Source organism: Budorcas taxicolor, chromosome 16 (genome assembly GCF_023091745.1).
Source record: "Budorcas taxicolor isolate Tak-1 chromosome 16, Takin1.1, whole genome shotgun sequence".
Lineage (NCBI taxonomy): Eukaryota > Metazoa > Chordata > Mammalia > Artiodactyla > Bovidae > Budorcas > Budorcas taxicolor.
Genome location: NC_068925.1, coordinates 2,385,012 through 2,409,480, shown reverse-complemented (window position 1 = coordinate 2,409,480; position 24,469 = coordinate 2,385,012). Strand labels below are relative to the sequence as shown.

At 36.9% G+C, this 24,469-nt stretch overlaps 1 protein-coding gene and 1 pseudogene across 1 annotated transcript; both read left to right on the top strand.

Annotated features, from left to right (window-relative positions):
- Positions 1–8,764: 8,764 nt before the first annotated feature.
- On the top strand, positions 8,765–13,272 carry LOC128061752 (olfactory receptor 10AG1-like). The gene is made up of 2 exons (XM_052654127.1): positions 8,765–9,617; positions 13,172–13,272. The coding sequence occupies exons 1-2, from the start codon at positions 8,765–8,767 to the stop codon at positions 13,270–13,272; spliced, it is 954 nt and encodes a 317-aa protein (XP_052510087.1).
- A 9,489-nt stretch (positions 13,273–22,761) lies between these two features.
- Positions 22,762–23,794, top strand: LOC128061685 (olfactory receptor 10AG1-like; annotated as a pseudogene).
- The last annotated feature ends 675 nt before the right edge of the window (positions 23,795–24,469 follow it).

Here is a 24,469-nt window from a genome sequence, read left to right as displayed (position 1 = left end):
ATTGGAAGTGGGAAACATGGTGTTCCTCTTGAGTTGTGAAGCAGTTCTAGCCATACCTCTCGAGTTGAAACAGCATAGTCAGGCCTCCTCTAAAGTTGAGGTGTGAAACTCGGGTTTCCTTTCGAGTTGCAGCAGGAGAGCTGGGTCTTTTCTCAAGTTGCAGCAGGAATTTGGGGTTCCTCTCTAGTTCCAGTAGGAAACTCTGGGTTTCTTTCAAGTTGCAACAGGGGAGTCAAGCCTCCTCTTGAGTTGTGGTGGGAAACTCGTTCTTCATCTCAAGAGGTGACTGGGACTTTGGGTTTCCTCTCACATTGGTGAATTTAACTCAGATGACCATTATTTCTACTACTGTGGGCAAGAATCCCTTTGAAGAAATGGAGTAGCCATCATGGTAAAAAAAAAAAAAAAAAAAAGAGAGAGAGAGAGAGAGTCAAAAATGCAGTACTAGGATGCAATTTCAAAAATGACACAATGATCTTTGTTGATTTCCAAGGCAAACCATTCAATATCATGGTAATCCAAGTCTATGCCCCGACCGGTAATGCTGAAGAAGCTGAAGTTGAATAGTTCTATGAAGACCTACAAGACCTTTTAGAACTAACACTAAAAAAGATGTCCTTTTCATTATAGGGGACTGGAATGCTAAAGTAGAAAGTCAAGAAACACCTGGAGTAACAGGAAAATTTGGCCTTGAAGTACAGAATGAAGCAGGACAAAGGCTAATAGAGTTTTGCCAAGAGAACACACTGATCATAGCAAAACCCTTTTCCAACAGCACAGACTCTACACATGGACATCACCAGATGGTCAACACCAAAATCAGACTGATTATATTCTTTGCAGCCAAAGATGGAGAAGCTCTATACAGTCAGCAAAAATAAGACCGAGGTCTGACTGTGGCTCGGATCATGAACTCCATATTGCCAAATTCAGACTTAAATTGAAGAAAGTAGGGAAAACCACTAGACCATTCGGGTATGACCCAAATATGACCTAACTCAAATCCCTTACAGTTATACAATGGAGTGAGATATAGATTTAAGGACTACATCAGATCGACAGAGTGCCTGATGAACTATGGGCAAAGGTTCATGACATTGTACAGGAGACAGCAATCAAGACCATCCCCAAGAAAAAGAAATGCAAAAAAAGGAAAATGGCTGTCTGAAGAGTTCTTAAAAATAGCTGTGAAAAGAAGAGAAGCCAATAGCAAAGGAGAAAAGGAAAGCTATACCCATTTGAATGCAGAATTCCAAAGAATAGCAAGGAGACTTATGAAAGCCTTCCTCAGTGATCAGTGCAAAGAAATAGAGGAAAAGAGTAGAATGGGAAAGACTAGAAATCTCTTCAAGAAAATTAGAGATACCAAAGGAACATTTCATGCAAAGATGGGCACAGTAAAGGACAGCAATGGTATGGATCTAACAGAAGCAGAAGATATTAAGAAAAGGTGGCAAGAATACACAGAAGAACAATACAAAAAAAAGATCTTCATCACCCAGGTAATCACGATGGTATGATCCCTCACCTAGAACTAGACATCCTGGAATGTGAAGTCAAGTGGCCTTCAGATCAGTTCAGTCGCTCAGTCGTGTCCGACTCCTTGCGATCCCATGGACTGAAGCACACCGGGCCTCCCTGTCCATCACCAGCTCCCAAAGTTTACTGAAACTAATGTCCATTGAGTCAGTGATGCCATCCAACCAGCTCATCCTCTGTTGTCCCCTTCTCCTCCCACCTTCAATGTTTCCCAGCATCAGGGTCTTTTCAAATGAGTCAGTTCTTCACATCAGGTGGCCAAAATATTAGAGTTTCAACTTGGGCACCAGTCCTTCCAATGAATATTCAGGACTGATCTTCTTTAGGATGGATTAGTTTGATCTCCTTGCAGTCCAAGGGACCCTCAAGAGTCTTCTCCAACACTACAGTTCAAAAGCATCAGTTCCTCGATGCTCAGCTTTCTTTATAGTCCAGCTCTCACACCCACACGTGACTACAGGAAAAACCATAGCTTTGACTAGACGGGCCTTTGTGGGCAAAGTAATGTCTCTCCTTTTTAATATGGTGTCTAAGTGATACATAAATACTAAAAGTATATTAAAATCGCAAAAAATAATAAGAAAAAACAATGAAAATATATATGTATAAGAGAAACAAAACACAAACAGCAAGGCAGTAAATTTGAATTTAGTCATATTTATAAAACAGCTATTAAAATGTATAGCAATCCAATCAATATACAGCATGATGTTGATGTTGTTCAGTAGCTGTCTCATCTAATTCTGCACCCCCATGAACTGCAGCATGTCAGGATTTCCTGTCCTTCACTATCTCCTGGAGTTTGTTCGAACTCATGTCCATTGAGTCAGTGACACCATCTCATCCTCCATCGTCCCCTTCTCCTTTTGTCAGTAAGCTGGCTCTTTGCATGACGTGACCAAAGTATTGAAGCTTCAGCTTCAGCACCAGTCCCCCCAGTGAATATTCAGGGTTGATTTCCTTTAGGATTAACCATTTTGATTTCCTTCCTGTTCAAAGGACCCTCAAAAGTCTTCTCCAACACCACAGTTTGAAAGCAGCAATTCTTTGGCACTCAGCCTTCTTTATATTCTAACTCTCATATCCATATGTGACTACTGGAAAAACCATAGCTTTAATTATACAGAGCTTTGTTGGCAAAGTGATTCTTTGCTTTTTAATACCACTCTAGTTTTGTCATAGCTTTTTTTCCAAGAAACAAAAGCCTTTTGATTTCATGGTTGCTCACTGTCCACACTGATTTTGGTGCCCAAGAAAATAATATAGAGCATGGTGACTATAGTTAAATAATTTTGCATATTTGAAAGTTGTTAAGAGAATTTTTAAAAATTCACATCACAAGAAAATATGCATAACTTTGGACATTGATGGATATTAACATTAGACATTGTGATGATCATTTAAAATATATTTATGTTGTTCAGAAGAAGTTAATATAATGCTATAAGTCAAGTACCTCTCAACTAATCACTGAATTTTAAAGGTTGTGCTTTATGTTATGTAAATTATGCCTCACCACTGTTGCTAATTTAAGCATCAAAGCCTAATGAAAATAATAATGATGTTGTGTTGTTAGGCTCAAATATATCTATAAAACAAATTAATATGCATAAATATGTACCATGAATGCTTATTCCGTTATGTGTCATGCTAAATCATCAGTCTAAAGGTATACATGTTGCAGCATGCTATAACACCTTTATGTTAGTGACCAAAAGTGAGGACTCTGGTAGAGTCTGGCTTTATGCTCTTCAAATACATCTGTTTTATTGACATACAATGAACATCATTCCCTAACCTTCTCAGAACTACATTGGACCAAGTGATTAGTTTCTACAATGACATATGGGTAGAAGTGATGTGTTTATTACGTATGGAGGCTCTGAATAGTGTATTTGTTTCCTTATGTTCTGTCTGTCTGACATCTCAGGTTTCTGCATCCTGAAGATCCAGTAGGAAACTACTAAGAAGAGGTAGGAACAGTGGGACTCCTAGATGGAAACAACCAGAGTTTCTTCTTCACTGACTGCAAACTTGTACTGTAATATGATTGCGAGATGTTTCTTTATTTTGTTACACTGATATATTTGAGGTAGTGTCTCAGAGTGTAGATTTGTTTTCAGGTGATGATGATATTGAATTGAACACAGAAACATTCAATTCACTATCCTAACTATAGATTTAAGGATTAGATCAGTTTACTCACATGGGTGATGGGTGACAGACATTTAGTTTTTTCCATCCTGTAAGTAAAACTTAGTTGAAACAAATCATTAGTGCAAATCTCATTTGTAAATAAACATGACACTAAATGACAACATCAATCCTAAAAAAGAGTACATAAGTCCAATTTATGAGGAACATGCTGTAATAAAGAGAAGCAAATTTAAAAGACAAAAAAGAAATGCTACTTTTATTTTTTTATTTTTAAATTTAAATTTATTTATTTTAATAGGAGGCTAATTATTTTACAGTATTGTATTGGTTTTGCCATACACCAACATGAATCTGCCGCGGGTGTACACGTGTTCCCTATCCTGAACTCCCCCTCCCACCTCCCTCCCCATACCATCCCTCTGGGTCATCCCAGTGCACCAGCCCCAAGCATCCTGTATCCTGCATCGAACAGGGACTGGTGATTTGTTTCTTATATGATATTATACATGCTTCAATGACGTTCTCCCGAATCATCCCACCGTCTCCCTCTCCCACAGAGTCCAAAAGACTGTTCTATACATCTGTGTCTCTTTTGCTGTCTTGCATACAGGGGTTATCGTTACGATTTTTCTAAATTCCATATATTATATGCATTAGTATACTGTATTGGTGTTTTTCTTTCTGGTTTATGCACTCTGTATAATTGGCTCCAGTTTCATCCACCTCATTAGAACTGATGCAAATGTATTCTTTTTAATGGCTGAGTAATACTCCATTGTGTATATGTACCACAGCTTTGTGAGAAATTTTAATCTCACAAAATAGAATAACAATTATAGACTCTTCCTTTATAGTCATAACACTTTGGAAAGTTTGGTAGCAATAAATTCAAACTAAACATTTTAATGGTTATGAATACTGCTGTACTGTTAAATGTATAAATTTGTACTGTAAACATCTGGAAAGCAATCATGATCAAATGTAAAATAATTATGATATAAAGTATATAGCAAACACTTGAAATATTTTTTTTATGTGAAATCTCTTCTCACCTATTGAAATATCGGCTATTATACATCTATGTGAAGAGTCAGGCTGAATACAGGTTTGTTTTCAGATTTATTATTGTTGGGTTTTCTTGGTTCGGAACTTATGCATTATTTGCGTAAAATGTTAGATATTTTTGTTTTGCAGAATCTTTTTTTTTTTTTTACTTTATTTTACTTTACAATACTGTATTGGTTTTGCCATATATTGACATGAATCCACCATGGGTGTACATGCGTTCCCAAACATGAACCCTCCTCCCACCTCCCTCCCCATAACATCTCTCTGGGTCATCCCTGTGCCCCAGCCCCAAGCATCCTGTATCCTGCATCGGACATAGACTGGCGATTCATTTCTTACATGATAGTATACATGTTTCAATGCCATTCTCCCAAATCATCCCACCCTCTCCGTCTCCCTCAGAGTCCAAAAGTCCGCTCTACACATCTGTGTCTCTTTTGCTGTCTCGCATACAGGGTCATCATTACCATCTTTCTAAATTCCATATACATGTGTTAATATACTGTATTGGTGTTTTTCTTTCTGGCTTACTTCACTCTGTATAATCGGCTCCAGTTTCATCCATCTCATTAGAACTGATTCAAATGTATTCTTTAAACACGAATAGTATTTCAAATTGTCAAAGAATCTCTAAACAGAAAGAAAAAAATGTGCTTATGAGCAGAAGTGGATATTGGCCTTGTAACCTCATTCCTGATCATTTTAGTTACATACCTGCCTGGAAGTAGCTGAAATAGAAAAAGCATTTTGTAAGAGGGTTTTTTTGTTTTTTCTATCTTAAATGATTGGGTTTAAATGTTTTTTTAAAAAATTATTAATTGGAGGATAATTGCTTTACAGTGTTGTGTTGGTTCTGCCATACAACAAAGTAAATCACTCATAGGTGTACATACATCCCCTTTGTTTTTAACCTCCCTCCCACACCCCACCCCATCGCCCCCAGGTTGTCAGAGCTTCAGGTTGAGCTCCCTGTTTTATATATTTAGAAACTTCCCACTAGCTATCTGCTTTACATGTGGTGGTGTATATGTCTCAGTGTTAATCTTTCAGTTAGTTTTTCCCACCCTCTCCTTGCCTCACAAGTCTGTTCTCTATGTCTGTGTCTATATTCCTGCCTTGCAAATAGGTTTTTCGGTATCATTGTTCTCGAGCACACACACACACACACACACACACACACACACACACACACACACATGATATATGTGTGCATGTGTGTTAATATAGGATATCTGTCTTTCTCTTTCTGACTTCACTCTGCATAACAGGCTCTAGGCTATTTTTAAGGTGCCTTTCATTTTTAATCTGCTAGATACCTACGCTGATGACCAACTAGATATCCTAACATGAATAAAACTACCCAGATTTTTGTCAGCAGATATAACATGCTTTAATTTCCACAAAAGTTAATCTAGGAACAGTGTTCTACTTCTGAAAAGGGATCTAATCCTCCCCACAGTATATTGGAAAGAGCAACAATATCATGTTTGTGTATTAGTAAGTGATACACTTTTCTAAAGATGTGAAAGATGAGATCTGAATGAATTATGGGAATAAAATTAAGGAAGACAAACTTACAGCAATTACTAATGGTCTGAAATGCAATAAATTGAAAGTTTTAATTTTTTTTCCAGAAAGTACTATTGATACTAGATAATTAAGTGTCATTTTTCCACTATTGATACTAGATAAATATCATTTTTCCACTATTGATACTAGATAAATGTCATTTTTGCACTATTGATACTAGATAATTAAGTGTCATCTTTCCACCCCCACAGAGGGGAACTTTTATGCCAAGAAGGAGCGTCAGAGGACAAATCATCTACAGAAAAAGTAGTCTTAAAACATAAACCCAGATGATCACCAAACAGAAGCAGTCTTCTAGAAATTAAACTGATACTCAACAGAAAATGTCCCCCAGGGTGAGCATGACTACTTCCTACATAAGAGCAGCTGATCTTTTAAGAAGACTCCAGAATGACAGTGACTTCCTGATTCAAAAGAATTATAAAAATTTACAGGGTCAAAACATCTATATTCTCATAGATAACTTCATATAAATTCATGAAGGTAAGATGTTAAATGGGTTTTATTTAAAAGTAGTTCTGATTTGAGGTTTAAGATAAAAAGGATAAAACAGAAAAATATGAAATTCTGAGATCTTTATCTGAAAATTAGTTAACAACTTAACCAATGTATTTCTTAACTTTTTTAATGATAAAATTAGAAATAAGTGAAATAGCAATAATAATAATAGTATTTATAATAAAACTTTCAGTTAAGGTAATTTTGAAAACTAATTCTAATGGAAATAGAGAAATATGAGAGAACATTTGTTGACTCAATTTTTTTAATCAAAGTATTAACGCAAAAGCAATAGTTTGTGGAGCTGGAAGATGGGAACAGACATAGTAGATTTAATGAAATATGAAAACACAGAAAACAAACATTAATAAAGTGTTATGAAAATTGTCACACACTGTTGACTGCCTGATAACTGATTACATGAACTTGAATTGAAGCAAGATAACAGGCCTCTGTGTGTGTGTGTGTTAGTCCCACTCATACGCTTTTGCCATTTGCATTCCCAAAATAAATAATTATAGGGTTTAAGTGAAGTTACATTTATTAGATAAAATTACAAAGGAATTATATAGGAAGTATTTTATTTGGTTGTAAGAGAAGTAGATAACAATGGATCGGAGAATCACATAGGTTAAGAACAGACTATATTAAAATATCATGAAAGTGAAAATTACTCAGTCATGTCTGACTCTTTGTGACCACATGGACAGTCTATAGAATTCTCCAGGCCAGAATACTAGAGTGGGTATCCTTTCCCTTTCCCCAGGGGATCTTCCCGACCCAGGGATCGAACCCAGGTCTCCTGCCTTGCAGACAGATTCTTTACCAGCTGAGTCACAAGGGAAGCCCGAGAATACTGGAGTGGGTAGCCTATCCCTTCTCCACTGGATCTTCCCTACCCAGGAATCAAACCAGGGTCTCCTGCATTGCAAGTGGATTCTTTACCAACTGAGCTATTAGGGAACTCCAAATATCATGAAGAATGGGTCATATGTATGGACTGAGTTAAGGGTTAATTGGTATTTGTAATGCAGTGTACAGTGGGTATTAATAGCGAATGTTATTGGACCCCATGATGTAACATGCTTTCCATGTGTAACATAACTGATGGGTGAGGTACACAGACGAGAACAATACAATTATACGTATCTATTCTCCCAGTAACAAGGACTGAGTTTAAGAAAGTCAGTTCTCATTGGAGTAGAAATGGGAGGGCTTAAAATGTTATGAATAAAAATTAGGCAAAAGTTTTAAGTGAAAAGCTTTGAGTTGAAAGAAAATGGAATAAGTCAATAGGTACAGAAAAAGAAATTGATGAACCCAAAGAAAAACAATAGCCAGGCTGTGTCATATATAATTGCACTCTTAAAAGGAGTGAAACAATTTAATACTATTGCTGCACAATAGCTCTAAATAAAAATGCATACATTGTATTGTTTCTGGTATCATTACTGCTGCTGCTCAGTCACTTCCATCATGTCTGACTCTTTGTGATCCCATGGACCATAGCCCGCCAGGCTCCTTGCCCATGGAATTCTCTAGGCAAGAATACTGGAGTAGGTTGCCATCCCCTCCTCCAAGCGATCTTCCTTGCCCATGGATCAAACCTACATCTCCTGTATCTCCTGCATTTCAAGCAAATTATTTTACTGCTGAGATACCAGGGAAGCCCTCTGGTATCAGTACATCCAAGTGTAAAAAATAAGGATTTTATTTCTTTAATTGATTTTAACTGCACGTCAGTTCATTGCTGAGGTTTCAAATCTCATTTCTTAGAAACTGAGCAAGGCAAAGGCAGCAGTACTTGTATGGATTATGTAAATAGGTTCATGCATCTGATCCAGTTAACAGAAGGGAAACATTAATCAAAAGGATTAATGAATTAACCATCTTGAATTTATCATATCTACAGATGGAGTACAAATTAAGAACAGAAAAATCAAATATCACTACAATGATGGAATTTATCCTCTTGGGGTTTTCTGATATTCCCAATTTCCAATGGATTCTTTGGGGGATATTTTTCATCTTCTATCTGACCATCGTGATGTGCAATAGTGTCATTGTACTGATAACAAGAATTGACCCTACTCTCCAGACCCCCATGTACTTTTTCCTCAACCACTTTTCCATTTTAGAAATCTGTTACGTAACTGTCACTATCCCAAGAATGCTCACGGACCTTCTGAACCAGAAAGGGCACGTATCTTTCATTGCCTGTGCTACACAAATGTGTTTGGTCCTTCTGTTTGGAGGTTTAGAGTGTCTTCTCCTGGCCATGATGGCCTATGACCGCTATGTGGCCATTTGTAACCCTCTTCACTATGGTCTGATCATGAGCCCCCAGGTCTGTGTCCAGCTGGTCACTGCCTCCTGGGTCAGTGGAGTTCCTGTTGTAATTGGGCAAACATGGCAGGTTTCCTCTCTGCTCTTTTGTGGGTCTAGTGCAATTAATCATTTTTTCTGTGACCTCCCCCCAGTATTCAAGCTTGCTTGTGGGGACACATTTGTGAACGAGATAGCAGTCTATGTAGTTGCATTCGTGTTCATCATGGTTCCATTTCTGTTGATTGGTGTCTCCTGTGGCAAAATCATCTCCAACATTCTGAAACCCCGATCTGCCAGAGGGAGGGCTAAATCCTTCTCTACTTTCTCGTCTTACCTCACAGTGGCGGTCTTATTCTACAGCACAGCCTCTACCACCTATTTACAGCCCAGACCAAATCAATCTGAAGAAACTGGGAAGCTGATCTCTTTTCTACACAGTTTGGATCCCAACGTTGAATCCCATTATATTTACTCTGAGGAACAAAGATACCACCGTAGCACTGAGAAAACTACTAAGTAAATTATCAACTTGACTCGAAGGCTTGAAATTACAGAAGCAATTTGTTTCTATGTTTCCCATGTAAATACATCAGAAAATATTATCTAGTTTATTTCTATATTCCTATAAACTGAAAGTTAGTATCATCACTGCCATCTCACATTATGTGAAAGGACCTTAGTTTCAAAGAGTAAAGGGTTTCTGGGTTATCAAAACACAAATTATCTCCATGGCAATGATCTATTCTGAAGACCTATCTTTCCTCTCACTGGGAAAGAGTGAGTTAAGAAGATTTCCTGAGCAATAAAATGATAGTTAACTGCAATATAACCAATGATCATGGTCATGCCTGTAAGAAATTTGCTTGAAACTTCCCATTCCTTCAGGCATATTCACTGTCATTTTCTGTACTTACGACTGGATTTAGACGATGAGAAAATAACAACCGCATCCAAGTTGGTGGGAGTAGGGGAATCTGTGTGTTTTCTTGCAGTTTTTCCTTCTTTCTCTATTTTGCAACTGTCCATAACCCTTTCAGAGTACAAACCCTGAAAGGATCCTTTGTTACCTCAATGCTGATTGTTCTCTAGTGACGTCATTTCCTCCAGCTTGTCGCTTCAAGGTTTACTTTTGAAGTGTCTCCTTAATATTAGGAATATTAGGAATTTAAACTATAAACTGCTTTGGGTTGAATGTTGATCCCTCTAAATATGTCAGGTTACAACCTGCAAACCTGAACTTATTAGGAAAATAAAAGCCTTTGCAGGTGTAATTCAGTTAAGGACTTTGAAATAAGATTATCTTAATTTAAGGAAAGGGCACTATATCCTATGATCATTGTTCTTAGTTCTTATAAGGTGGGAAGGGAGATTAAGTTAAAAATAGAGACGCAGTGACACATAGAAGAATATCACGTGAAGATGGAAGAAGCAATGGGAGTGACACAGCCATGAAGCGAAGGAGGCCAGGCACCATCAAAAGCTGCAAGAAGTGAGGAGTGACTATCCCTTTAGAGTCTGTGGAGGAAAACCCTGTCAACACTGTGATTTGGGACACTGGCTTTTACAGATGTGAGAAAGTCAACTTCTGTTACTTACACCACTCAATTTGTGATTATTTGTTACAATAGATCTAGGAAAGTAATACACTGTGAAAGCAGTCTTTTTTTATGGTGTTTTTATTCTAATCATCTGGAATAAATTCTGTATCTTTTGGGAACAGTGATTTTAAAAAATATGTAGAATTTTTTTTTTTACTTTAAAAATGATATCAATGAAGCCTCATAAAAGTATTTGCCCAAGAATGATGGTTAATCGTGTTTTTTCAAGGATGTTTATTAAAAGCTTTTTTTTTTTAATACTGCAAAAGACAACACTAGCAAAGCAAAGGGAAGCTGTTCTCATTTGGAACATAGTAGACGCGGGTGCCCATTTACTATGTGATGCTGCACAGTCTCTCAGGACAATGTTTTAGAGCCATGCAAGTGAGGAAATCCCAAGCTTTTCAGGCGTTTAATAAGTACATAAATGTATGTATAAATATAACTCTATTTTTGTGAAACAAAGGAAGATAGCATCTATGTATTCATATAACATTTCACATGTGCATCTTTCTAGTTGGTGTGTATGTATGTCAGCAATATCTGGATGTGTATTAGAAGAGAGAATGGGCTTCTTTACAGTGACAGTTCAGATAATGTCTGGCCTATTTACTTATTTATACTTTTTTGTAGTATGGATTTATTACAAAGAGAATAATATGCACATCACAAAAATAATAAATTTTATTCAGAAAATAAAAACTATATATGGAAGAAAATTACTGCATTTCTTCTTATTGCCTCCCAACATTTTACAGAATATTTAGTAGCTAACAGAAATTTCAATATCAGCCAAATAGTATTTGATGTTTGAAAGAAATAGCACATTTTTTATGAACTAAACAGAGCCAGAATATATAATGTTTGGTCAAGTCTCAAAAAGGACTAAAATGGCTTTAGTCTCATTTTAGTCTCAAAAAGGACTAAAATGGCTTTAATAATAGTTACAAATGAGATAAATTTAAGATTATGATACATATGTATCATAGGATACATATGTACATAGGCACTTTTACATATGTAGAATATATATTTTATATAATATAAAGGCATATGTTTCAATATTCATTGGAAGGACTGATGCTGAAGCTGAAGCTGAAGCTCCAATACTTTGGCCACCTGATGCAAACAGTTGACTCATTAGAAAAGACCCCGATGCTGGGAAAGACTGAGGGCCGGAGAAGAGGGCATCAGAAGATGAGATGGTTGAGTGGCATCACGGATGCAATGGACATGAACTTGGGCAAACTCCGGAAGATGGTGAGGGACAGGGAGGCCTGGAGTGCTGCGGTCCATAGGGTTGCAAAGAGTCAGACATGACTGGAAGACTGAACAGCAATAACAAATATATATATTTATATATAGCTATACTATATAAAATAAAATTACTATATAAAATAAAAATAAGAATTGCTGATTTCACTCTTTTCACAGAGAGAACATCAAACACACACACACACACAACCAAAAAGCACATCTCATTTCAATGATAACACTGGTTCTTTTCGATTTTTCTGATTCCCAATGTCTGAGTGTTTCTCTTTGTAATATTTTCCTTTTTTATGCCATTATCCTGGTGAGAAGCAAGAGCAATACTCTTATAATCAGAGTTGACGAGGCTCTCAAATTTCCATGTGTATTTTCCTCAGTAACTTTTCCTTCCTGGAAATCTAGAATATTCATAAACCTTCACAGTCAGAATATATATATATATATAATTTTGCATGCTTGGTCTTGACAGTTATGGCCCGTGACTGCTATGTGGCCAACTGTAACTTCCGCAACTTCCCCTACTTATAAACCAGGAGCTGTGTATTCAGCTGATGACGCTTGGCTCTTGGATCAGTGGTGTTACAGTCAGGATAAGGCAAGCATGCCAATTTTCCCTCTGTCATTTTTGGATCTAACTACAAGCTGGCTTGTGGCGATGTTTTTCTGAATGAGATGTCAGTCTCTGTAGTTGTACCATTAGTGAATTGTTTGTCGTGATCCCTTTTCAGTTGACACTTGGCTCCTACAGTAAAATCACTTCTTCATCCAATGTTGCTATCAGCAACAGGATGAGCTAAAGTTTTCTCCACCTGCCCACCACACATCACGCGTGTGCACTAAGTCGCTTCGGTTTTGTCCAATTCTCTGCAACCCTGTGGACCGTAGCCCAGCCGGCTCCTCTGTCCATGGGATTCTCCAGGCAAGAACACGGGAGTGGGCTGCTGTGCCCTTCTCCAGGGGATCTTCCCTACCCAGGGATTGAACCTGTGTCTCTTATGTCTCCTGCATTGGCAGGTAAGTTCTTTACCATTAGCGCCACCTGGGAAGACCCATAGTTGAGCCTTTATTTTGTGGACCCAGAACCATTACATATTTATGACATGATTCCAACATTTTTACAGGAAAGATTTTTTTCTCCTTTCTATACCATGTTACCCTGATGTTTAATCCCATGATATATACTCTGAGGAATAAGGATGTCATGACAGCCTTGAGAAAATGACTGCCTTAATGTTGAACATCTTATCCACTGCTTTGAGCTAGTGATCTTTCCCCCACTTAGTTTTACAGTTATCTTAATCGGACATTATTTGAAAATTTGCTTCCTGTATTAATATAAATTGATTATCCTCATGATCCTGCCATTTTATGCTTAACTTTCTGATATCAAGATTATCTCCCTAGTGTTTGTATTTATAAGAAATTATTATTTTTTTGCTGATCTCATATTAAATGGACTAGTCTCTGTCAGCAAAAATTCACTGCTTATTTGATTTGTTGTTGTTCAGTTGGTAAGTCATGTCCGACTCTGTGTCTTCATAGACTATAGCATGCCAGGCTCCTCAGTCCTCCACTATGTCTGGAATTTGCTCAGCTTCATGTCCATTGAGTCAGTGACATGATTAATATCCAACTGTCTCATACTCTGTTGTCCTCCTTTTTGCCTTCATCTTTACTAGCATCAGGGTCTTTTACATTGAGTTGGCTCTCTGCATCAGGTGGCCAAAGTACTAAAACAATATAGTATATTATATCTATCTAATTGGCCTCCCAATATTTTCATCCAAAATTCATAATGTATATTCTATTTTGTCTCCCTCTGTATTGTTACAACTTACTTAAAACCAAAAGATTTCAGCTAGCAAAGATTAGTGCATATGGAAAGCTTTAGAGAATACTTGTTGAATGACTACAGAACATGGGCACACTTGAATAAGCAAAAGTTCATACTGCAGAAAATGTAGAAAAGATAGCATTTTAATAAATTATATTAATTTAATTATTAATAATGGTGCATAAAAAGGGAGCTTGACCCTCACTTCACAAAATTTATTTTAAAATGTAATCTCAGATAATTTGTAAACTTAAGTAAAATGCATAACAATGAGTCTTTTCCAAGATAATGTTTATTAATTTCATGACGTTGGTGCGAGAAAAGTGTTTTTGATAAAATTATTAGTCATAATGTAAACATTAATCTGTTGCACTTCCTGGACTAAGGAATACTGGTATTCAGAGTGAAGTTTTTCAACATAAAATGTTTAAATACACTATAGTTAGAGGAGTGCTCTAAATCAAAAGCATCAAAAATTCAGGAGAAAAATTGACAACAGACTTAAAGATGCATTTCACAAGATAGAATAATCTAAATGCCAAGGAAAAAGAAGGAAATAACCCATTAGCAACCAGTAAAAGAAAATTAAAACCAGATTAAAATCAAATGAAATCTATGACACATTCATTACAAGGATGAAATAAACAAGAAGACTAACTCTATCACGTATGTAAAGGACGTGGAGTAATGAAAGCTCCTGATGCTGGTGTGTGAATTGTACAGCATATTAGCACACAGCCTGCCTTCATCAAGAAAAGCTTACCCTTAGCCATGTACCAGAAGAAATGTGTGCACATGTGTGCCAAGGGATGCATCTGAGAATGCTCATTTCACATCATTCATAATGTCAAATCTTTATCAAACTAGAATTGACTGTAATTGTGATAATTTCACACAGAGGAAAACCAAGGAGTTATAGAAATGAATAAAATGCAATTACATAGAGCATGGATTAAGTATATTTTTAAGCAAACCAAATCATAATCATAATGTACATATCCTTTTTGTTAAGGTAAAAAGCAGTATTTAGAACACCATTTATCATACCTATATACATAATTCCATTTCTTAAATTTTATTTAATGAGCATATTCTATCATGCAAAAAAGCATAATACTGTCTTACTTTTGGCTATGCTTTTTTTTTAAATGAAACTAATTTAGAAAAATGAATTACCTTTTATTATAAAAAAGTAGTAAGCAACAAAAATATGATTCAAGACTGGTGATGTTACAGAATTGCTTTGTAAAATAAATCAACATCTTTATAAAAGGACATACTTAAAGCCAAGTTTAATTTTCCAACCTCTAAAGCAATTAAAAACAAATAACTTTCATTTGTGGTTAAGAGGCACTGGGTCACAATAAGCCAGTCTACTTTCAAGCACTAGAAATTTTTGATAAATTATAGAACATATTTTAAAGATATATAACTGTGGGAGAAAAAAGAATAGATGACAGTATCAAAATCAAGGCTCATTAAGTCATAAAATATTCACACTTTTTCAAGCACAAATTTGTTGCAATATCATGCTACTGCATATCTTAGTATGTATGCCTGCTTACTGATTAATTCAAAGAGTAAGCACAATTGTGATACTGGTCAATCGGATATTCCTCTCCACACATACACAATGCATAGGAAAATGTCTCAGATTTTTAACACTGTATCATTATTCAGATTACAATTTACTTATTATTTTTTTCCTACAAATGAAGCTGTTGTCTGTAGTTGAAGGAATAATTTTCTTCTGTGAATTGTTAATTCATCTGTTTTACCCATTTTTAAAATTTATACTCTGGACTTTTCCTCTGTATTAAAGAAGGAGCTTTATTTGATTTTAGTTGTAACAATTTTTTCCATTATATTAATTATATTAGATACTTATGGGGTTTGCTACATTTTAGCATCTGGAATCATTTATTTTTACAAATTTTTTTTGTTTGTGTGTGTGTGTGTGTGTGTGTGTCCTGCCTTCTAAATTTTAATGAGTTAAACTTTTCTTACTCCAAAATTATAAAACCCATTTCTTAGAATACTGTCATCATTTCACTCTAAAATACACAAAATTGTGTATCATTCAGGGTTTATCTTGCTGTGGGATAGTTATCAAAAATACATATACTGTTTTTTTTCCCTCTAAGGCTGCCCAATTGTCCAAATAACAGGTATTTTAAATGCCCACACCTTACCAATTTGATAGGCTATTTTCAGTTCAGTTCAGTTCAGTTGCTCAGTTGTGTCCGACTCTTTGCGATCCCATGAATCACAGCATGCCAGGCCTCCCTGTCCACCACCAACCCCCGGAGTTCACTCAGACTCACGTCCATCGAGTCCGTGATGCCATCCAGCCATCTCATCCTCTGTCATCCCCTTCTCCTCCTGCCCCCAATCCCTCCCAGCATCAGAATCTTTTCCAATGAGTCAACTCTTCGCATGAGGTGGCCAAAGTACTGGAGTTCCAGCTTCAGCATCATTCCCTCCAAAGAAATCCCAGGGCTGATCTCCTTCAGAATGGACTGGTTGGATCTCCTTTCAGTCCAAGGGACTCTCAAGAGTCTTCTCCAACGCCACAGTTCAAAAGCATCAGTTCTTTGACACTCAGCCTTCTTCACAGTCCAACTCTCACATCCATACATGACCACAGGAAAAACCATAGCCTTGACTAGATGAACCTTTGTTGGCAAAGTAATGTCCCTGCTTTTGAATATGCTATCTAGGTTGATCATAACTTTTCTTCCAAGGTTTAAGTGTCTTTTAATTTCAGGGCTGCAATCACCATCTGCAGTGATCTTGGAGCCCAAGAAGATAAAGTCTGACATTGTTTCCACTGTTTCCCCATCTATTTCCCATGAAGTGATGGGACCAGATGCCATGATCTTCATTTTCTGAATGCTGAGCTTTAAGCCAACTTTTTCACTCTCCACTTTCACTTTCATCAAGAGGCTTTTTAGTTCCTCTTCACTTTCTGCCATAAGGGTGATGTCATCTGCATACCTGAGGTTACCGATATTTCTCCCGGCAATCTTGATTCCCGCTTGTGCTTCTTCCAGCCCAGCATTTCTTATGATATACTCTGCATGTAAGTTAAATAAGCAGGGTGACAATATACAGCCTTGATGTACTCCTTTTCCTATTTGGAACCAGTCTGTTGTTCCATGTCCAGTTCTGACTGTTGCTTCCTGACCTGCATATAGGTTTCTCAAGAGGGGAATGCTCTGGCATTCCCATCTATTTCAGAATTTTCCTCAGTTTATTGTGATCCACACAGTCAAAGGCTTTGGCATAGTCAATAAAGCAGAAATAGATGTTTTTCTGGAACTCTCTTGCTTTTTCCATGATCCAGTGGATGTTGGCAATTTGATCTCTGGTTCCTCTGCCTTTTCTAAAACCAAGTTGAACATCAGGAAGTTCACGGTTTACATATTGCTGAAGTCTGGCTTGGAGAATTTTGAGCATTACTTTACTAGCTATTTTAGTCAATGACAAATGTTCATGTATATTTGAGCCTTTTCTGGAATTTCTATTCTATTCCAGGAGAAGGCTTCTTTATTTACGCATGATATTGGGCTGAGCTATGCTCAGTCGCTCAGCTGTGTCGGACTCTTTGTCAGAAGCCTTGGACGACAGCCCGCCAGGCTCCCCTGGCCTCTCCTGCCTCGGTAGGCAGATTCTTCACCACTGAGCCGCCCGAGAAGCCCTTGCATAATACTGCACTCTGCGAATCACGAGGTCTTGTAACTCCTTCCCAGCACTAGCTATTTCTTGCATGAGCCCCTGCAGGAGCTCAGCCTGGCTGGCCTCTCACTCCCCTTCTGTCCTTTATCACATCCGGTCCCCTTGAGAAGCCTGTCCCACCACCCACTACTCACGGGCCTTCCGTGATCTTTGCCGTGAGGCTCCTGATACTTTTTAATTAACCTTCCAAATCACTCGCACTGACACATACTATATGTGTTCCCTCTTGTAAATGTTTTCTCTTCATAATCATAAACCTTGCTGCTGCTGCTGCTAAGTCGCTTCAGTCGTGTCGACTCTGGGTGACCCCATAGAGGGCAGCCCACCAGGCTCCCCCGTCCCTGCGATTCTGCAGGCAAGAACACTGGAGTGGGTTGCCATTTCCTTCTCCAGTGCATAAAAGTGAAAAGTGAAAGGGAAGTCGTTCAGTGGTGTCCGACTCTTCGTGACCCCATGGACTGCAGCCCACCAGGCTCCTCCATCCACGGGATTTTCCAGACAAGAGTACTGGAGTGGGGTGCCATTGCCTTCTCCAAATCATAAACCTTGAGTGAGTGAAGTCGCTCAGTCGTGTCCGACTCTTTGCAACCCCATGGACTGTAGCCTACCAGGCTCCTCCCTCCATGGGATTCTCCAGGCAAGAGTACTGGAAAAACCGCTATTTACTAAATAATTGGAACCAATATGGAGAAGGAAATGGCAACCCACTCCAATATTCTTGCCTAGAGAGTCCTGTGGACGGAGGAACCTGGCGGGCTGCCGTCTATGGGGTTGCACAGAGTGGGACAGACTGAAGCGACTTAGCAGCAGCAGCAGCAGGAACCAGTATCCAATTTCGGGGTCATGAGAAACTGGCTCTAATTTTAAACAGTCTTTATGTTGGAGAAATTTCTCCATTCTTGAAAACATATAACTCACAAACTTTTTGCTTAGCATCTTTCCTATGATCTCAGCTGGACTTATTCCAGATTCTCATTATATTGTAACTAGAGTCTGAAAGTATTCACACCTTGAACATGTAAAATAAATTTGGGAAAATTTGGTGGTAGGCTGCAAAAGAGAGGAAAAATTTTCTCCTTCTATGGTTAACCTTGGGTTAAATTTTAAAATTTTGATGTATGTTTAATACATTCATCAGCTAAATCTCAGGTTGCTGAAGAAATCAATAACACACTAATTTTGCCCATAAAAATATTTGCCATCAGAATATGTATTATAACTATTACACAGATCTGTCCTCTAACTAAGAATCAAGAAACATACAGAGACTCTGCATAATGCGTTCATAATAGTTAAGAACTGGATGCATGTCTGTTTTGGATTGACCCAAATAATGCTGTGTGAGTGTACGGGCTCAGTCATGTATGACTCTGTAGCCCACCAGGCTCCTTTGTCCATGAAATTCTCCTGGCAAGGATTCTGGAGTGGGTTGCCATTTCCTACTCCAGGTGAATTTCCTGACCCAGGGATCAAACCCCTGTTTCTTGCATCTCCTGCATTGGCCTCTTCTTTACCAGCTGTACCACCTGGGGAGCCTGCAAATAATATTACTTAGCACCCTGTTCACATTTGAGAAATAAAATGCTCTGTGTCCTCTATTCCCTCTAGAGGCTGAAGAAAAAAATATTCTGAGTAGAGTGAGAGCTATCTGGGAAAATTTAAAAAAAAAATGCAAGTCAGAAAATTCACGAAGTGATGATTTAAATTGGAAATTTAAATGTGCCAGGTTGCAGAGATCCCTTGGGTAGAGATAGCTACTTTTAAAGAGCACTTTATGTATAGAAAGAACAGAATATTTAAAGTCCAGTTGAATAATTTTAGTGAAACAGGTAATTTCAGTTACGGGAACTTAAATATTCTGATCTTCTCTAGTGAGAAAAATCAGCAACATCTCAAGTAAGAAAGGTAAATATGAAAATAATTATAGTAAAGTTTAATTCTTATTTTAAATTTAAAATTAATAATTTAAACCTTTAAATGTGTAAATTTTAAATTTTAACATGGTAGCAAATGTTTCAATTCATTAAAGCATCTTTTATATGTTTCTTATTCTATTAAATAAAATTTGCAATTAAATAATAATAAATAATGGTACTAAGTCCGTTTGAAATGTCAAAAAATGTAATAATTAAAGTCTAGGTAAGATGATATTAAAGAAAACTTTATTTGAGTCAACATATTGTATCAAAAAAGTTAAATATGTTTATTCAGTTTGATATTACAATGAGAGATTTTAAATAACATAACACATAAAATAAAGTTACAACCATTGAGGAGTTCAAAGAACAATTATTTTGAAGAAAGAAACTTATAGAATTCAGGATTTATAAAATAATAAAGATAGCTTTAAGTCCAACATTGTTTTTAAATTATTTTCAAGGATTACATTGCTAATATTTATCAGATATACAAATATACTTGAAATACACCTTGTTCTACTCTTGAAAAATTCAAACTCAGATATTACCTATTTCATGTCATACAAGATTTGATCACCAAAATGTCTTATCTGTACAATTACAAACTGCATTTTATATAGCGCTGGAAATAATTTTATTCAAGTAATAGGTGAAATTGCTCATACTAAATGTTTTTATTCATAAAGTGATAAAGATTAAAATTGTATTCTTTTGTATATTAATCTTTTCTCCCTTTTCAGATTGACAATTTTAAAAGTGTCTGTTTCTTTTTTCAATTTCAGAATCAAATAATGAACACCATATTAAGCAAACAAGCATTTTCTATGTTCTCTATTGTTCCCAAGTAGGAAAATAGTCTCAGTGCTTCCATCTCAGATCATGTAATATCAGTGGGAAAATAAAGGGTAAATGAAAGGAAGGAGCCAAATTGCAGCACTATGTGCTACAAAGTTGTGTGTGTTCTCCCTATTAGTTCTACAGAGTGGAGGTCATACTATTATTGCAATTACTGGCAGAAAATTCTTGGAGAATTCACATCTAAGAGTCTTGGATTTTTATATCACTGTGATGATTGTTTTAATATCTTATTTTATTCCCTCATTAACCATGTGATACAAAGTCAAGGTAAATTAGAGAGCAGTTTTTCATAATGGTAAGACAGAGAGTGAAATTTAGAAGAATAAAATTTAGTTTTTAATGACAAAAATAATAGCTAGCTTTTGAATAGACTTTTATGAATGCCAAAACATCTTTAATTTGCTTTACATGTATCAAATGAATTAATTCATATAGCAATCTTAACTGTTGGTACAACTGTTAGTCAGTTTTACAGCCAAGTGATCTATGGCACGGGGAGATTAAGCAATTCACATTGTCACAAAGCAGGCAAGTGAAGCCATGATTCGATTGCAGGTCATTCGATTGTCATCATTCGATTGTCAGGATTGTATTTTTTGTCCATGACACAATATTTAGACTATGCTTGCATGGAAAAACTTGAAACATAAAGGATGGGGAAATGAGAAACAGGGCTGGGAGTCATATTGAGTCAAGTGATGCCTGGAGTGTAACATTTAAGGAGGCAGTCACTTTAACAATGGTACAATGCAGAGTCAGCCCTGAAACTCTGAAATTCTGTACTAGAGGAGTCTCATTCCTTATTTAGATAAGACCGTATTCTACTCCAGGCTCTGATGAAAGGAAAAAAATGCAAAAATGTAATCATCAGCAAGTAACTCAATAGCTCTACCAAAAACAATTTTTCTAGGGAGTGTGTTACAACCCTGGCAACTAAAGATTTAAGAACATTGTACCATATTAATAATTATAATTATAGGACCATAACTTAGACATAAACATATTAAAAGCGATAACTAATTTTGTCAATAATATAATATTTAATTATCTCAAATAAGAAAGCAAAGAAAATTTAAACAATTACTTAATATAACAGATGATAAGTAATGGAGTTAGGATTCAAACTTAAGTATGATTTAAAAAATAAGCACTGATTTGCAATCACAAAACCAATGCACAAATGATCAATGTATCCATCATTGCTAAATCTCAATATCCTAACTCAAGAAAAGTGAGTTTAGAAACTGTTATCTGAATTATTATTTTCTGAGGAACAACAAAGACATCAGAGAGGCACACTGAGTACAGGGTAAAGCATGACAGGAAGTATCGCACACAGCTAGTGACCACAGTCCGGTGACCCCTCTGTGACCCTCTTAATTGCTTCTATCTGTATCTATTCCCACACGACTTTTCCAGAATGCAACCCTCTGATAGCCCCCACATAATATCTTACTGAAATATATGTATTTTATTCCCCTATGTACAATTAAATAAAATATTCTCTCATTTTTAAAAAACTGCCTAATAATGTGAATTGTATATAAGAACATGTATGATCAAGATCATCAAGTGATGGGAGGGAAATGAAGAGTTGAAATATGTAGCTGAAAATATATAAGGAAGATAATTTCTGTTATATTAATAGTTCTACTGACGTATGTAAAGAAAAGTTATAGAGAAATACAAAATTGCCAAAAAATGTAAATATTTAAGGGAATTCCCTAGAAGTCCAACGATTAGGACTTTGTACTTTCACTTCAATCTCTGGTTGAGGTACTAAGATCCCGTAAGCCATGAGACACGGCCACAAAATAATGTAAGTATTTAAAACTGAGATAACATAGCAAGACTGTAGGTCTATCTTCAATGATTATCAATTTATCCAATGCCTGTGCTGATCCGGGCATTTGGTGCTTCCCTGGTAGCTCAGCTGATAAACAATCCACCTGCAATGTGGGAGACCTGGGTTTGATCCCTGGGTGGGGAAGATCCCCTGGAGAGGGAAATGACAACCCACTCCAGTATTCTTGCCTAGGAAATCCTATGGACAGTCAAGCCTGGTGGGCTACAGTCCATGGGATCACAGAGTCAGACAAGACTGAATGACTAACACTTTAACTTTTTTGACTTTGGACTGTATTCAGAAAGAATGCCCTAAAAGATATTTCAAGGGAGAGTGTATGGTGATAACACATGGATTATAAACTGAGAAAGGAGAAATGCATAAATAATAAAATTCTTAAATTAGAAACAATTGCATTGATCATATAAATCAATCTGGATATCCTGATACAATTTATAAAACAGGCACTGACCCTTGATGGTAAAAATGAAAAGCAGATAATACATTTCTGCCTTTTCACAGATGCAACACCAAGAAAAAGCACCAGAAGGTAATCTCACTAAATTGATGGAATTTGTTCTCCTGGACTTTGCTGATGTTCCTCATCTCCAGGGGTTTTTATTTGGACTGTTCTTACTCATCTATATAATTATCTTGATGGGCAATGGGATCATATTTCGGATAACAAAACTAGACCCTGGTCTCCAGACCTCCATGAATTTTTTCCTTGGCAATTTTTCCCTTTTGGAAATCTGCTATGTGTCTGTTACACTCCCCAGAATGCTCACGAGTCTTTGGACACAAAGAACGATTTCTTTAGTTACTTGTGCCACACAAACGTGCTTCATTCTTATACTTGGGGCCACTGAGTGCTTCCTTCTGGCCGTAATGGCCTATGATTGCTAAGCACCCATTTGTAGCCCTCTGCACTATCCTCTGGTCATGTCGCTCAGTCGTGTTCAACTCTTTGCGACCCCATGGACTGTAGTAGCCTACCAGGCTCCTCCATCCATGGGATTTTCCAGGCAAGAATACCGGAGTGGGTTGCCATTGCCTTCTCCAAGTCATGAACTACAAGGTGTGTATCCAGCTATTGGCTGGCTCCTGGATCAGTGGAATCCCAATCCAAATAGGCCAGACAGGCCAGATTTTCTCTCTGCCCTTCTTCTTCTGTGACATCCCTCCCATACTCAAGCTGGCCTGTGGGGACGCTTTTCTGAATGAAATGTTGGTCTTCACAGTTGCTGTGCAGTTTGTTTTGGCTCCATTTCTGTTGATACTTGTCTCTTACGGCAAAATCATCTCCACAATCCTTAAATTGCCATCAGCCACAAGTCGAGGCAAAGCCTTTTCCACCTGCTCCTCTCATCTTACGGCTGTGGCATTGTTCTTCCGATCAGGCCTTGTCACATATTTAAGACCCAAGACCCAAGGCTCAGCAGGAAGTGACAAAGTGCTTTCTCTCTTCTACACGATTGTGACGCCTGTGTTCAACCCCATGATATACAGTCTAAGGAACAAGGATGGCATAGTGGCACTGAGACAATGACCATGCAAATACCTTAGTTCACTGAAAAACTGACTTGTATTTCAGAAGTTGATTTCTTACATATTTGTTAGAAATTTTCAATATTTATCTTAACTCAATTTATCTGTCTATAAAGTGGTAGTTATTACCAAAATAAAAATTACTTGTAACACTGAGAAACCTTTCTGTCTCCAGTTATACAGTTGTGTATGGGTCAACAAATAGCAAATCATTCACTTGGGAATTCTATAACCTTCTTGTGAAACGTTCTCTTGTAGTAAGAACTTTAGACAAGAATTGCTATAATAGGCCCAGTTGTAATACAGACTCAGTTATATCACTTATTTGAAAGCATATTATTCAGTTCCATAGAGTTGTCACAGAAAATTTTAAAACTAAGTTAGTAATGGGCATTAATTAAACTGTTATGTATAGTTTGGCCTAGCAATTATTCTACAGAGAAATAATTTCTTAGAGTGAAAAGTGCCTCTCATTGGGAATGTAGTTTAATAAATGACATTGTACAATGATATTAGTAATTATTAGGCATCATTTATGTGTATATCAGATTAAATAATAATATGATTTGTTGAGTTGATAAAAGATATTATTGAAGTCTTTACATATAATAAGATGAGCTTGGAAAAAGTGATGGGAATATTCACAAGTCATGATTTTTTTAATATATTTTCCTAG